General features: G+C 45.4%; 1 protein-coding gene across 8 annotated transcripts in view; it reads right to left on the reverse strand.

The window, feature by feature from the left end:
- Positions 1-17140, reverse strand: part of LOC147122167 (fizzy-related protein homolog) — a 65435-nt gene that overhangs the window by 26287 nt on the left and 22008 nt on the right. For 7 of the 8 annotated variants that reach the window (XM_085982990.1, XM_085982986.1, XM_085982991.1 and 4 more), the window contains 4 exons: positions 6830-6957; positions 4984-5066; positions 2505-2688; positions 492-557 (listed from right to left, as the gene is read on the reverse strand). In XM_085982990.1, coding sequence (XP_085839116.1) covers positions 492-557; positions 2505-2688; positions 4984-5066; positions 6830-6957 — 461 coding nt within the window. The remainder of the gene's footprint in view (positions 1-491; positions 558-2504; positions 2689-4983; positions 5067-6829; positions 6958-17140) is intronic. The other variant, XM_085982992.1, reaches the window with a different exon arrangement.

Genomic DNA, 17140 nt, shown 5'->3' on the forward strand with positions numbered 1-17140 from the left:
AATAGGCGGTCTTTGTGATGGTGAGGATATGTGGTCTGTTGTACTTTCCATCATTTTCTATTTTTAAGATTTCAAGTTTCTAGGATTTGTGGTTTTGCTTTTTCCTTTTAAAATTCAACTCTTGTACAATAGGCTCCATTCAAATGAATGCCAGATTATTTAAACTGAAAATCTCAAGCCATTTTTATCTATTCATTTACTCTGTTTGCCCAGAGTCAGCAGTTAAAATGATTCAGTTAACAATTAGCGTTTTGCATAGATTGTAGATTACCCATATTACAGCCTATTCACTCAAGCTAAATGTGCACAATATTGAATTTAATATTCACAAGGAAATTAATAGCATTAACAGCCTACATTTGAGAAAATAAATGATTAACATTTGAAAGTAACTGTACAATAAAATCTTATTGATTTCACCAATTTTTGATCAGTGAGCAACATAGGAATTAAATGCATCCGACAATGACCATGCGCCTGATTATACTCACCCTCTCGTTCCAACAAACGGATGTAACAGAGTCGCCATCTATGGAGAGGTCACATAGCCTCGTTACCTAGGAAACAAAAGCACAAAATACTGCAAAATATGTTTCCATTTTATTTAAAGAGGTCCAGCCTCTCAATAAATCAACACTTTTTCCCCAATTTAATGCTGAGAGAAATGGTGACATCGCACATAGTTGAAATATAAAATCAACACATGCCACGATACAGCAGCAAATGAAGGGACACTGCCTTCTAGGGACGAGGAATATTTGGTATCCCTCTCACTCAGGTGTCTTTGCAGAATAATTGTCCCAAATGGCCAGACTCCTTTGTTAGATGGAAGTCCATCCGATTCACTAATGAAGGATGTATTTAGGTTGAATGCAAGGTCCTTTCACAGGGCTTCGATCATGTCACAAGTACAACTGCAATCCACTGTTTCACTAGCAATATGGCATTTATATTGGGAAATAACTAAAATGTCAATATGTTTATAAAACAGTTTCATAATAAAATTGGGCAAGTTAGGATCTAGGTCTCAGTGCAGACATTGGAAGTGCTTTCAGAGTAACGAGTAGCAGTTGCAAAGGAAACTAAGTTATGGGGTATAGAAGTAGATCCAAAGAATAAGCCAAAAGGAAGTGATTAAAAGCAGATCTATGAAAGAAACTGCATAAGCAGTGCTAAATTTGTGTTGTTTCTGGACTTATGAAAAGATAGTTGGATCACTTCTGAAAGAAAAAACGGATAGGTTGAATGGCCTTTGCTCATTCCTATGTTCCCAAGTTCTTGCTTTAATATGTGCCAATAAATTCTGAATATCAAACTCCAAAAAGAGCTGGCATCATTTACTTTATTCCTCCTTCCCCCAACTTCTCTCAGACTGCCAAGTTAAGATTGGGGCCTCAATGCATGGGGAAAGCAAGGAGAAGCTGGAACGTTACCACTGCATGGTAGAACATGCTGACATACCAACAATTCAGACCCATGAAGAGACCAAGACAATTTTTTTTGCATGAAGATGCAAAATTCACATTAAAGGGTTTGCCCATCCCCATGTCCTTCCCTCCTTTTCATGAACATAGTAACTGTTGCTAGGGTGTGGTTTCACAGGCACTGGTTGCCTCCCAATGTCTTTTATGTGGTCATTCCTTACATGCGAGTCTAACCGATGAGTGTTGGCAGCGGGCTCATCAGAGCCAGGCCTAATCCTGTCCTCACCCAATGTTGGCAAATACACATGATCTAGCAGGGATCAAGGGTGGGAGCTCCGGCTTATTTTCCCCTCCCAATGCCCACCCCGCCACTGCCCCAACTGAGATCCGTTAACGTAGCACAGACGGGAGTCTGAACCTTGGAACTACTTCGTCTACGTGGCTCAGTATCGCATCATTTGTTCACTCAGCCACAAGGAAGCTAATAAATTTAAAAAATAGACATTGCTCCCCCACCCCTTTGCAAAAACAAAAATCAAGCCATCTGTGCTGGCCTGGATAGCCACTGCAACCCTGCATCCTCTGACAGCTGTATAACTGCAACTTCCACAGAGGACGGAGAGTGACTCCAGCTGCAATTCTCAGCCAGAGTGCAATATATTACATTATATATGAGGACAATACAAACATAGGCTGGGGGGGGAAGAAAATACATTTAAGAAAATAAAGAAATAAAAATGAAAGTAGATTTATATTATGAAGTTGTAGTTGGTGCTCTGACAAAGAGCAAAAGGTACACAGACCACAAAACCATGCATACTTGGAGACATAGTACGGCGTAGGAAAGCATCACATATGTAACAACCATCGCAAAAGAAAAACCAACAATCATCCACCCATTATGTGTTTAAAAAAAGTAATATCCTGTGTAACAGGACAAGCTTTATTCGGTGATCAGGAATACATTGGCTGGCATAACAAAAACTGGGCCTCAAGTGAAAAGGGAAAAAGAGTTCAAATGTGCAACAGAAAATGTAGCAGTCTTTGCTGGGGTTATCATGCTATCCAGCCACACCTTACCTGACTGGTACATGCACTCCACAAGTAAACACACGCACCGAGACCAACGCTTAGAACATTTGCTGCTGACCAATCCACTAGATTGAGGTAAAAATCATCCTGCAATTCCGGAGCATCCAGAACCTTAAATGGAATCTTTGAAATCTTTCTTGTTGGTTTCCGTGGTGACCGCAACAACTTTTGACTGTTCAAATTGGGAGAAAGCAGACAGTTGGATCTTTAGTTAGTTGAGGAGGCATAGTGTGCTAACTCTATACAATGCAGGCGTGACAAATATTGAAGTTCTGTTTTGGTTGGTTTGGACCTGTCCCTTTAAATCAGACACAAAATATGAGATTTTAAACAGCCAGCTCAGCCTCAACCCATTTTGTAACATATGTTGCAAAGTTTGTTGCCATAGTCTCCTTAGTAACAAGTCCAAGGCAAAGTCCAACACACTATTTACGGATTTCAGAATTGCTTTATTTAGGAATGGACAGCATGTTATTTTTGAATGAGACTGGCAGCTATGCACCTTGGCAACAGCTAGAGAGCGATAAAAAGGTGCAAATGGACAACAGTCCTCCAAGAGTGGTTGGATCAAGCCCATTGCCTTTAACTCTCTCTTTTCCTTCAAATGGCTCCACAAACCTAGCTCTGTGATTTTGCTTTTGGCCACCAGCCCTAATCCTTCTCCTTCCACTTCTGGCCTCCAGTCACTCGCACCTGGTTGAAGTGCTTTGAGACATTGTAGAACCATAGACGTTTACAGCCCAGAAGACGACCAATTGCCTCTCGCGCCTATGCTGGCTCATTGCTAGAGCGATCCAAAACCCATAGCCCTATATCTTACACTTCCTCCCACCGCCACCCCCTCTTCCTGTAAGGACTCCATTCCATTCTCCTACTTTCTCCATCTCCGTCGCATCTGCTCTGATGATGTCATCTTCCATACTAGTGCTTCCGATATGTCTTCCTTTTTCCTTAACCGAGGATTCCCCTCTACCGTGGTTGACATGGCTCTCGACCGTTCCATTTCCTGCACTTCTGCTCTCACCCCTTTCCCTCCCTCCCGGAACCAGCCTCCACATTCAACGGATCATCCTCTGCCATTTCTGTCATCCCACCACCAAACGCATCTTCCCCTCCCCTCCCAGCATTCCGAAGGGACCGCTCCCTCCGCGACACCCTGGAACACTCCTCAATCACCCCCAACACCCCCTCCCCTCCCCACGGCACCTTCCCGTGCAAGCGCAGGAAATGCAAACCTGCCCTTTTACCTCCTTCCTTTCCACTGTCCTGGGCCCCAAATACTCCTTCCAGGTGAAACAGCGATTTACTTGTACTTCTTTCAATTTAATATACTGTATTTGCTGCTCACGATGTGGTCTCCTCTACATTGGCGACCCCAAACGCAGATTGGGTGACCGCTTTGCAGAACACCTCTGCTCAGTTTAAGTGTGACCCCGAGCTTCCGGTTGCTCGTCACTTTAATTCTCTGCTCCATTTCCACTCGGATCTCTCCGTCCTCGGCCTCGTACACTGTTCCAACAATGCTCAATGTAAACTCGAGGAACAGCACCTCATCTTTCAATTAGGCACTTTACAGCCTTCTGGACTCACAGAGTTCAACAATTACAGACCATAACCTCTGCCTCTATCCTTTTTTTCCCATTTTTTCTGCCATCCCCATTTGAAGCAATTAACCACTCGTGCCTTCCACCCTATCACAGACCGTCCCTTTTGTTCTTTCCACCCCTCCCAAATTTCCTGCCCCTGCACTTGCTTAAAATCTGTTACATCTCTAACTTTTTCCAGTTCTGACGAAAGATCATCGACCTGAAACGTTAACTCTGTTTCTCTCTCCACAGATGCTGCCTGACCTGCTGAGTATTTCCAGCATTTTCTGTTTTTATTTCAGTTTTCCAGCATCTGCAGTATTTTGCTTTTGCCATATATCTTAATTCTGTTTTAAAAGTTTTTCCCTTGAGATTTAATATTTTAAAGTGCTAGTGCAAAAAAGCTCCATTCGAGCACCAGAATCCTTCACCTTATAATCATTATACACAATTATATTATTCGTGCTGTAGCTGCTCTTGTTCAGTGAGTTCTCCAACAAGGATGAGCTCAATCAGTCCAAATAAGCCCTGTCCTCATCTGAAAAAGATTCATCTTCTCCTATCAATCAGTCACAAATATTTGTTATAATGGTTCATGCTGGAAGCAACAAAATCGAGTTAAAAAAATTAAATTCTCAGCAATTCCATGAAAAATTTCATTTCTCACCATTAAAGTGAACTTTGAACCCCTCATTAAAAGATATAAATACATTTTTTTTTTTTTTTTTAAAGCAGTCGAAGCTTCACACTAGTGGGAACTTGGAGGTAAGGAGCAGCGGCCAGTTGAGTGAGCGCAAATACTACTCCTTCCCAAAGTTAATCTATAACCTCTATACTATTTTCTTTAAAAATGGTCCTTAACCTGGCGAGACACAAATTACCTTTTATTGCTGACGGGGGACAATGAATATGGAGAAATCTCATTCCCACTTTCAGTGGTAGACCTCTTTGTGCTCAAGGCATACTGCAAAGAAGACAACACGCAGGCTAGATTAAAACGTGGAATTAAAGCTACGTTCTGCCACAATCAACAGCACTCAGTGAAGAGGAGTAAAGTACCGCAGAATTAAATCACAAGATAGGCATATTGCAATGGAATGTTTACTGAATTTATTCCAGTTGTTTTTAATTTTGTGCTATGTTCATGAAGAACCTTTGATAATCGGCCATCAATATGAAATTAACAATATTTGACCACTTTGCCTTTGGTCACACTAATCTTCAGCAGCCTGATGCAAATCAACAGTTATTCAAGAAAAATTCAATTACTTGTACCCAGTGTGTCCATCTTTCAGCTCAAGAAAACAGAAACCTCTTGAAAGCTTCACAAATCCAAAACACAAGAGAAATACAAGAGCACAAGAATGTGTACAACACGGCTCAGCAAGCCCACTACTTTCACTGACCTATGGACAATTTTCACCATCAAGGAATCTCAATTTACCTGCCTCCCTTTCACAGAATCATACAATCATAGAATTTTATGGCACAGTAGGAGGCCATTCAGCCCATCGTGTCCGTGGCGGCTGAAAAGGAGCTATCCAGCCTAATCCCACTTTCCAGCTCTTGGTCCGTAGCCTTGTAGGTTACGGCACTTCAAGTGTACATCCAAGTACTTTTTAAATGTGATGAGTGTTTCTGCCTCTACCACCCTTTCAGGCAGCAAGTTCTAGACACCCACCACCCTCTGGGTGAAAAAAGTTCTCCTCAACTCCCCTCTAATCCTTCTACAATTACTTTAAATCAATGCCCCCTGGTTATTGACCTCTCCGCTAGGGGAAATAGGTCCTTCCTATCCACTCTATCTAGGCCCCTCATAATTTTATGCATCTCAATCAAGTCTTCCCTCAGCCTCCTCTGTTCCAAAGAAAACAACCCCAGCCTATACAATCTATTTGGAGATTAAATAACCATAGGATAAAAAAAATCAAAACGAGAAAGACCTTACATTTATGTAGGACTTCATGACATCACTAAAACATCCCACGGCAACTGACATACAATGAACTACTTTGAAGTGCAATTAGTATAGTTATGTTGGCAAATGAGGCAGCCATTTTGTGCAAAGTAATGAGATGAACGACCAGTTAATCTATTTTTGATGTCATTGATAGAAGGAAGAATGTTTCCCAGGATACTGGGAAAAGTCCTGCCTCTTCTTCAAAGAGTGCCTGGGATCCTTAGCATCCACTTGAACTTCTGGAACATCTCATCTGAAGGTTGGCAGCTTTGGCAATGCAGCACTCCCTCAGTACTGCACTAACATGCCAGCCTAGGTTATTCGTTCAAGTCCTGGTGTGAGGCTTGAATCCACAACCATCTGTCTCAGAAGCAAAGGAAGAAGAAACATGCGGCAGAATGTAATTATCTGTAGGGGTTTGCTTCTAAAGTTATTGTAACTGAAGGGCTCCCAAATAGGAGAAAGCTTTAGAATTACTCTTTAGCTGTTTGAAAGACAAGCAAAACTCGTCACTTTCTTCCCAGAATATATCCTGTATGCAACAGAACTGGTGGGGGAGGGGGCAGAGAACTGAACTACATGGTGACTCCCGACAGCCCTCCTAACTCTACTCTCATTTTACTACTGTTAAGTTAGTGATACAATTCGGGAAAATATTTTCCAATTTTGCACAGAACAATCTGGATGTCTATAGAAAAAAGGAGCCAATTCAGCCAATCCATTAAACAACTGAATTATTGGCGAGTTTGTTCATACTGGGTACTTACTCTGAATAGATTCCGCCGCTCCTGCATTGGCATCTGGAATCTCCGATCTTCAGTCTGAGGATCACTCACTTTTTCAATGCCTGCTCCCAGTAGCTCATTCTTCAGCAAGGCAGCATACGCTACACCGTCTGTCATTGGACAGGACAAACTCCATTACTGCAATGCAACTATCCCATTCCTACCATGAAGATCAGCAACACAGTCATTTCAGATCATCTTTTTAACTCCTCACCACTTGAAATCTACATCTGAACACAAGGGAGGTTCACTCCTCCAACAGCTAAATGCCACAACTGAAAGGAGCTCTGTACTCCTTTTCTTCTCCGTGGACACAAGCTCAAAATACAGCTAGAACTCAACAATCTTTCTGACTGATACCAAGATTAAAAGTTTTACTCCAGGCTGGAGATTCAATCTTAAACAGAGCTTCCAGGAATGTTGGCAAGTCTGATAAACTCCCTTCCCAACAGCTTACTACCTACAAACCAGAGTCAGTCATCGAAAACTATTGCAAGGCAGTGCTTCAAAAGTCATCTTGCTCTTTGAACCATTGCCGGGTCATTTAATTCTTTAAGAAGATAAATAGTCAGTAAGAGGAAAACAGAGGCTGCCATAGGTGTTGACACAGAAGATGTCCTAGCCCTGATGGCTCAGTGGATAAATGCACCATCACACTTGGTGTCAGCTGTGGTTCAGTTGGTAGCACTCTCCTCTGAGGCAAAAGGTTGTAGGTTCAGGTCCCACTCCAGAGACTGGATCACAAAAATCAGTGCAGTACTGAGGGAGTGCTGCACTGTCGGAGAGGCAGTCTTTTGGATGCGACATTAAACCGAGGCCCCGTCTGCTTTCTCAGGTGGACGTAAAAGATCCCATGGCACTATTTTTGAAGAGCAGAGGAGTTATCCCCAGAGACCTGGCCAATATTTATCCCTCAATCAACATCACAAAAACAAATTATTTGGTCATTATCACATTGCTGTTTGTGGGAGCTTGCGTGCAATTAGCTGCCACATTTCCTACATTACAACAGTGACGACACTTCAAAAGTACTTAAATCGGCTGTAAAGCACATTGGGATGTCCCGAGGTCGTGAAAGGCACTCTATAAATACAAGAAATTCAGCCATGGTTCACATTCCCGACCACTATTCAGGAACTCCTGCGTGAACTTTGGACAAGAAAAGAACCAGGATTTTCCGTGATACTCCTGCTTATTAAAAGTAGCCTGATTAATAAATCACTAAATGGTTTATGTTTTGTTATTACAGCATTCTCAGAGAAACAGAAAAATAAATGAGTTTTTAGCATCAGTTTAGAAAGCCTCAATGTAGCACACTGCTGCTCCAGATTCCAGCCACAATACTTTCTGTACACATCATTGCTTAATGAAAAGTCTCAGGCAGATCCACTGTTGCAAATTCTGGGTCTGCTTTAGATATCTTTTTGGGTTCAGTGATTCTACTCACTCCGAGTGTCTTACATTCAGGGGTGTGGTGAAATAAGTCATAAGTATATACCTTATTCTACCTGTGTATAGTTTCCTATTGTAATCTATTGTAACCCTGCGGCTTTCTTGGTTGGCCAGGAATGCTGATGTACTGTATACCACTCTGCTGTGCCATTGATTGTCCTGATACTATTACTTCGCCCCTGGCTCCGCCTCCTGGCAGTTCTGAGAAGCTGGTCTGTGAGCTAACATGTGTGTTCTGTTCTGTCCAGTTCTAAGCTAATAAAAGCCAACTGTTTGAGTTATAACTACCAGTCTCTGTAGTTATTTAAGGTATATCAAGGGGTGTACAATAACTGCTCAATATCCAAATCATGATAGCATAACCCGGGGTGCAACTTTACTGACAAGGCCAGATACGAACAGTTAAGTTACTTTCTCTTACAGACAACAAGTGAACACACAGAGCAACAGTTAGAATCCAAAACAGTCCTAATCAAATCTCATCTTAATACTGGGTGACCATACTGTAGTGTATGTACCCGTCTACCTTTAAGAGAACTATTGGTATGTAACCGTCCACCTTTAAGAGAACTACTTTAGGTGTTGCACTACTTTGTTGGCTTCTGTATACTGTAATACCGACGGTGACCACACCGGTATATAAGTGCTGTGTCAGGAAGTATTGAGCAGATTCGCCCGGACCTTCGAATAGTAAAGTCCTGTTTTAAGTTACTCTTGGAGTCTGTGTATTAATTAACTAAACAACCCACAGACTTTACAGTGGCGACGAGTCCGATCGTACCCTGCGGCAACAATAATTCCGAAGCAGTTAACGAGCGTCGAGAAGAGGCAACCGCCCTCGTCATTCTGCTGGGAGAAAACTCGAGTCTGCAGAGCTGGAAAGGAGGAAGAATTCAGAGACAAAGACTTCCATCAGCAACAGGCACTGACTGTCCCTTCTGCCACGGTGAGGAGTGAGCCGATCAGCACGAGAAGCAAGGCGGCCACGGTGACTGTGAGTAAGGGAAAAGTAAAAAGAATAACCGGAGGATAAGGGCGGTGCACTCGACCACGGTCGAGGGGGAAAGGAGCCGGACAGAAGTCGGGCCCAGAGGCGCTGAGACTGGGGCAGCGTGGAGCAAGGAAGCCGCGGTACAGACAGGCTGGGGACGCAACGGCGTCGTGAGACAGCGACCGGCGAAAAAGGCCGGGCAGCGACCGAAGCCACGAAGCGCTGCGACCGGGAGCGTAGGCGCGGGAAGATATAAAAGCTCAGCCGCAGCCGGGGAGGGAAGCACCGGACTGCGAGACGGCTGGGAGAGGCGTTTGGGAGCCGAGCGAGCGGGAGAGGCAGAGCCGACCAAGGGAGACTGCGCGAGAGCCAGTCCAGCGGCTGAAACTGTTCTCCGTCAACGGGGTGTACCCAGCGCCGGTAGAGCCGAGCAAGCGGGAGAGGCAGCGCCGACCAAGGGAGACTGCGCGAGAGCCAGTCCAGCGGCTGAAACTGTTCCCCGTCAACGGGGTGTACCCAGCGCCGGTAGAGCCGAGAGAGCAGGAGAGAGACCGAGCCTGAGCAAGGGGAACTGAGCGAGAGCCAGCCCAGCGGCTGAACCTGTTCGCCGTCAACGGGGTGTACCCAGCGCCGGTTGCCTTGCCGAGAAAAGGGAAAGCACTGAAGCCGACGCGCAGGCTGTGAATCTGAAAGCCAGCGGCCGTCGCCTGTGGGGGAAAGTGTACCCCTCCCGCTAGGGAAGAAACGCGGGAAGCCGCCATTAGGCGGGGAAGAAGACAGAAGCGGGAAACCGCCATTGAAGTGGGCGGGGAGAGAAGATAAGCGCGGGAAACCGCCATTTTCGCGGGAACCGCCATCTTGGAAAAAAAAAATTAAAGAAATAATTCGTGGTGTTATCAGGAAGAGAGGAAGATGCCTAAGCGGGGTAACATCAACGATTTTAATTCTGAGGTAGAAGACTGGGCCACGTATGTGGAATGCATTGAGATCTATTGTGAGGCCAATAAAATAGAAGATGACAAAGCTATAACCTTGCTAAACTCGATGGGCGCGAAGACATACGAGCTCTTGAAGCATCTACTAGCACCAGCTAAACCGGCGGATCAGACTTTCGATGAGATTGTGACTGTTCTGAAGGATCACTTGAACCCCACACCGTTGATGTTGGCGGAACGATTCAAATTCTATGCGAGAACGCAAAGGAAAGACGAAAGCAACGCAGAATACTTGGTCGAACTGCGTAGACTAGCGAAACACTGCCAGTTTGGAGGGAATCTGACAGAGGCGTTGCGAGACAAATTCGTGTGCGGAATGTAGAAGGAAGAAACACAAAAACGACTGCTCGAAGAGAACGATCTTACACTTGAGAAGGCTGTCCTTATTGCTGCATCGAACGAAGCCGCAGCGAAAGGAACGGCGGAAATGCAGCTAAAGGCAGCGGCACTCAGGGTGCAGCAAATTACTTCGGGTACAACGAAATGCTATCGTTGTGGGAAGACAACACACGACCAGAACCAATGCTGGTTTAAAAACCAGGAATGTAGGAAATGTGGCAAGCTTGGTCACATAGCTAAGGTCAGGGACGAAGACCAACAATAATGAGTCACCACAAAAGAGGTACAGAAAGGTACATGAGGTGACTAGGAAGAGTCCGGAAGAACAGAATTCGGACTCACACTCCAACTGCAAGGAACTGGATAGGCTGAGAATTCACAATGTGAGTAATGAAGCTGACCGACAAGCTATCTGGATCACACTACAGATTGCAAAAGTCCAAGTGAAAATGGAAGTGGACACCGGATCGGCGTTGACGGTCATGAATAAGCATGATTATAAAGTTATTCAAGCATATTCCCCTACGGGATACGGAACTAGTATTGAAGACATACACGGGGCACAAAGTATACCCCATCGGAAAGATAGAAGTCAAGGTGAGATACAAGGACAAAGAGCACCAAAGGATGGACCTGTATGTGTTGCCTGAGGGAGGTCCACCACTTCTGGGACGGGAGTGGATCAGGAAAATAAAGATAGACTGGCATTCACTAAACACCATGACGGTAGATTCCGGAAAGGAAGATGTCAAACCTGAACGGTTGTCCAGAATATTAGACGAAGCTAAAGAGGTATTCCAGCAAGGACTGGGAACACTGCGAGGAATTAAAGCAAAGGTTAAGATTGCAGAACATGCAAGCCCAAAATTTTTCAAAGCCAGATCGGTACCTTACGCAATATGACCTGCTGTGGAGGCAGAACTGGAAGAACTTGAACGATCAGGGGTACTGTCAAAAGTGGACTGGAGTGAGTGGGCCACGCCCATTGTTCCCGTCATGAAGTCTTCACCAAGTAACAAGCCAGGGGGACCGGGGAAGGTCCGCATCTGCGGAGACTTCAAGATCACAGTGAATCCGGTGCTTCACACGGTACAATACCCGCTTCCACGGATTGAAGATATCTTTGCTTCGTTGGCTGGAGGGAAACACTTCACCAAGATAGACCTGGCACAGGCATACTTACAAATGGAAGTCGAGGAAGAGTCGCGTCAGTACCTCACCATCAACACACACAGAGGCTTGTATCGTTATAATAGACTGGTTTTTGGGGTAGCTTCGGCTCCAGCAATTTGGCAGAGGGCCATGGAGCAGGTATTACAAGGAATTCCAAGCACGCAGTGTTACTTAGACGATATCCTGATTACGGGAGAAGACGAGGAAGAACACCTCACAAATTTGAAACTGGTGCTCACTAGGTTGAAGGAATATGGCCTTCGAGTTAATCGCAAGAAATGTGAGTTCTTCCAAAAACGGATCTCGTACTGCGGTCATGTCATTGACCAAGAGGGGCTGCACAAGTCACCTGACAAGATAGAAGCTGTCGTGAAGGCCCCCGCTCCGGAAAACGTATCACAGTTAAGATCATTCTTGGGGTTGATTAATTATCACAAGTTTCTGCCGAATCTATCCACGGTGCTGCATCCGCTGAATGCTCTGTTGCGGAAAGAAGTACCATGGAAGTGGAGTGAGGAATGTAAAAAGGCCTTTCGCAGAAGCAAGGCGTTGATTACCTCTGAAGAAGTGTTGGCTCATTTCAACCCAACGTTACCTCTTCGTCTAGCTTGTGATGCTTCCCCCTATGGAATTGGAGCAGTACTTTCACACAAGTTACCAAATGGCTCGGAAAGGCCAGTGGCATTCGCGTCCCGATCATTGACCTCCGCGGAGCGAAATTATGCTCAAATAGATAGGGAGGCCCTCAGCCTTGTGTGGGGCGTAAGGAAATTCAATCATTATCTGCAGGGCAAGAAGTTCACATTACTGACAGACCACCAGCCGTTGGTGTCCATATTCAACCCTAACAAGGCCGTTTCCACCATGACAGCGCAAAGGTTACAGAGGTGGTCCGTGTTACTTGGGGCACACCAATATGACATCGAATACAAAAGGTCCAAACAGCATGGAAATGCTGATGGGTTATCGCGCTTGCCATTGCCGATAGTAGAAGAAGCAACTACAGTGGACCCGGTAGAGATGTTCCACTCATCCAGTGGAATGTCTACCAGTAACAAATTCGATGATCGAAAACGAAACAAGAAATGACCCGACTCTCTCACGAGTCTATGATTTAACGGTGGAGGGATGGCCAGCACAGGGCGAACCAACGCTGCCAGCATTTTCGCAGAGAAAAGAACAGCTGTCAGTATGTCGAGGAACCCTGATGTGTGGATCTAGAGTGGTGATTCCACCCAAACTTCAACAGAAGGTGTTAAAGGAGCTGCACGAGGGACATCTGGGTGGAGTGAAAATGAAGAACCTAGCAAGAGCGTTTGTGTGGTGGCCAGGCATTGATGGGGACATCGAAGAAATCACTAAGAGCTGTCTAGGATGCCAGAAGGTCCAAAACGCGCCACCACAGGCTCCTCTGCATCCATGGGAGTGGCCCTCATCTCCTTGGCAAAGGGTACATATCAACTTTGCTGGTCCATTTATGGACTCAATGTTTCTAATAGCGGTGGATGCACACTCCAAGTGGCCGGAGGTAATAAAGATGTCCACCACCACCACGGAAAAAACCATCACAGTGTTAAGGACCATGTTTGCTAGGAATGGGCTGCCGGAACAGATCTGTTCTGATAATGGACCGCAATTTGTGTCCGAAGAATTCAAGAAATTCTTAAAGAGCAATGGGGTTAAGCACTACACGTCAGCCCCATACCATCCCGCCTCCAATGGATTGGCTGAAAGGTTTGTCCAGACCTTCAAGAAGGCCATAAAGGCCATGGGTAATGAAGCCATTAACTTACAACATAAGGTGGATAGCTTCTTGTTGGCGTACAGGAATGCAACACATGCGGTCACAAATCAAACTCCCGCCATGATGTTTTTTAATAGACGACTAAGATGCCGGCTGGATTTGCTTAAGCCAAACGTCAGAAGGGACGTAGAGAACCGGCAATTCCAGGGCATGAATGAAAGGCCAACTAGATCTTTTCAGATAGGTCAACAAGTTTTGGCCCGGGACTACCGTACAGAGAAATGGCAGCCTGGAACTATCGGAAAAAGGCTAGGGCCGTTGATGTATACGGTGGACATTGGGGACAGTATAATAAGGCGCCATGTTGACCAGATCATAGGGTCAGCCACAAATGGCCAACCTACTCCACCACCTTACACGGTTAATGTTGAGACAGAGATACCCAGAACACCTACCTCCGATCTGGTAATACTGGAATCAGATGAACCTGACACTGTCCTTCAAGCCGAATCGACCTTGCCAGAAGCACCTACTACCCCGCCGGAAGTTACGACACCACCGAGGCGTTATCCGGGCAGAGTCCGGAAACCTCCAGAGAGACTGAATCTGTGAACTGTCTTGCATAAAGTTGTATATATGTTATAATGTATGTTTAATGGGGAATCAGTATGTTGTAAGCTAAAAAGGGAGGATTGTAGTGTATGTACCCGTCTACCTTTAAGAGAACTATTGTATGTAACCGTCCACCTTTAAGAGAACTACTTTAGGTGTTGCACTACTTTGTTGGCTTCTGTATACTGTAATACCGACGGTGACCACACCGGTATATAAGTGCTGTGTCAGGAAGTATTGAGCAGATTCGCCCTGACCTTCGAATAGTAAAGTCCTGTTTTAAGTTACTCTTGGAGTCTGTGTATTAATTAACTAAACAACCCACAGACTTTACACATACGTCCCCATTTTACGGGGACAGACCCCGGATGAGGGAAAGAGGCCCGGTTTAGCAAACTCATCCCCGAGGTGCATGTTCAAATCAGGAGCCGCGTGACCCTGAACTGCCCTGCGATCAGTCAATAAAGTGGGCGTGGCTATGCAGTGGGTGGGTTCCGATTGGTGGGAGGGGTGTCAGTCTCCTGTTTTCAACCAGTAGAATGGGTGAACTCACTGAGGCACTTTAATTTATGGAGAGATCACGTTCTGTGACTGCAGTATGTGTGTACCGTCCCTACTATTGTCTCCAACCTATCCCATTACTACCAGGAAATATGTATCACAATAATTGGTGCATAACCAGGCCTACATAACGAGTTCCTTCGTGTGTCCATTCGTGTGCGCATTTTGGCTACCGCTCCGGACCCGAGCTGATCACTTCTATTTCCACTTTTTAATCCCCATTTTTCTTTTCTCTCTATCCCTCCCTGACCGCTCTCTCCTGTCGTCATGTCTCCTTTCATCTCTCCTCTCAGGTACTCTGCTTCCCAACCCTTCATTACTCTTTGACCTTCCTACTCTCCTGCCACCGTCCCAGGCTTGACTCCCTCTTAGATAAGGCTACAGCTTCCCTCTGTGCCTCTCTTGGCATCCTCCGAAGGGTCCACCGTGGCACTCGTTGCTGCCTCCTCACAAGCAGCAACCCCAAGTGTCCCATGCTACTCTCTCACCGACCTTCCTGCCCGCTGGGGGCAAATCTCATCAATCTTCTCCCCATCCAACTCAACCCTCCCAGTGCTGACCCTGTGGATGCTGGCAGTGGGGCAGCCATTACCGACCCTCTCTGCATCTCCCTCCAGAATATCCGTTCACTTGTGAACAAGGTCCTTGCCATCTATGAGCTTATTATGGATGATTGCCTCAACATCACAGCCCGGACAGAAACTTGGCTGAGGGTTGATGATACTTTACCCCTAAATGAAGCTTCCCCACCTGGCTATACCTTCCACCACTTGCCCCGCTCAGACCACCGTGGTGGCAGTGTGGCTCTCATCACCAAATCACACCTTGGTCTGTCCCCCTACTCCTCCGGCACTTACTCCTCCTTTGAGCAATTCACCTTGTTCCACCCCCTCACCTCATTTAAAATTCTCGTTCTCTATCGCCCACCCAAGTACCATAAAAATGTTATCACCGAGACATCTTCACTGCTTTCCTCTCAGTCTCTGCACCGAGCGACTTCTCATCCACGGTGATTTCAACCACCATCTCAATTCATCATGTCTCTCTCCTCCGAGTTCGCTACCCTCCTATCCTCCCTTAATCTCTCCCTCCATGTAAACTCCCCAACCCATATTCACGGCCACCCCCTCAATCTTGTCATCGCTCATGGCCTCGCTACTCCCATCATGTCAATCGCAGACAGGGCCAGCTCTGACCACTTCCTCATATCACTCTTCACCCACATCCCCCTTCCCCCCACCCCCCTACTTCCTTCTGTGTCCACCCCTGGAAAAAAACTCTCTCCCAACTCTTTTACAACTGCACTTACGAAATCTCAACTGTCCAGCCTTTGGCCCTCCATTCACCGTGACATTTCTGCAGCTACCGGTCTGCTCAACCACACCCTCACCACTACCTCTGATGCCCTAGTCCCCATTAAAACCATTACTCTCCCTCACCCTGGTTGTTCCCCCTGGTAGAGCCCTCATCTTCACTCCCTTAAGTCCAAGGGACGCAGACTTGAACGGATATGGCGGACAACTGGCTTAGCCATTCAATTTTCAATTCAATTCAATTCAAATCGCTTTATTGACAAGATACATCTTATGTTGCCAAAGCATCGAAAAACATTCATGGTTGTACACAAAAATACAGATCTATCCATACAGTGTATAAACAGATATCTCCGAGTGTATAAATGTACATTCATATAATTTCTATATACTCTTCTTATATTTAGTGGTTGTCCCTCTGTTTATGGCAAGCTGTAACATAGTGTGCCGCTAATGTTACACAATTTCTCTCTTCCCCTAGTAGGTATGGGAGTTTTTGGTCGTCATTCAAATTTCTGAATTCCGGGCATATTTTTGTGAATTTTGGGTAGAAATTCTCCCTTATGCCTTGATATTTTCTACAAGCTGTGAGGAAGTGCATCTCTGTCTCCACCACTCCCTGACTGCAGTGAGAGCATATCCTGTCCTCTCTTGGTAGCCAGGTCTGCCTGTGTCTACCTTTTTCGATCGCCAGGCTATGTTCACTAAGTCTGTACATTGTCAAGGTTTTTCTCAGTTTGCTATCCTTTACCATGGTCAGGTAATCAGCCATGTTGTATTGTCTGTTTAGGGCCAAGTAGCAATTGAGTTTGCTTTGGGTTTTTGTTGTTTCTGCCCAATATGACAGATATCACCGCCAGATCTGACTGGACCACATAAAGCATTATTGGGAACAACAACAGAAAATGCTGAAAAACTCAACATCCGTGGAGAGAAATTAGAGTCGACGTTTCGGGTCTAACCCTTTTTCAAAACTGGAAAGGAAATTAAATAGATCGAAAGGCAGGGCTGCAAGAGAACAAAAGAAGTGAAGAGACATTAAGAGGTATTCAAAACGAGACGAGATGGTGATAGGACTAGTGGAGACAAAGGACGGCTCAGATTAGGTGTGAA

This window comes from Somniosus microcephalus, chromosome 3 (genome assembly GCF_052327205.1).
Source record: "Somniosus microcephalus isolate GS21.2 chromosome 3, FLI_Smic_1.0, whole genome shotgun sequence".
Lineage (NCBI taxonomy): Eukaryota > Metazoa > Chordata > Chondrichthyes > Squaliformes > Somniosidae > Somniosus > Somniosus microcephalus.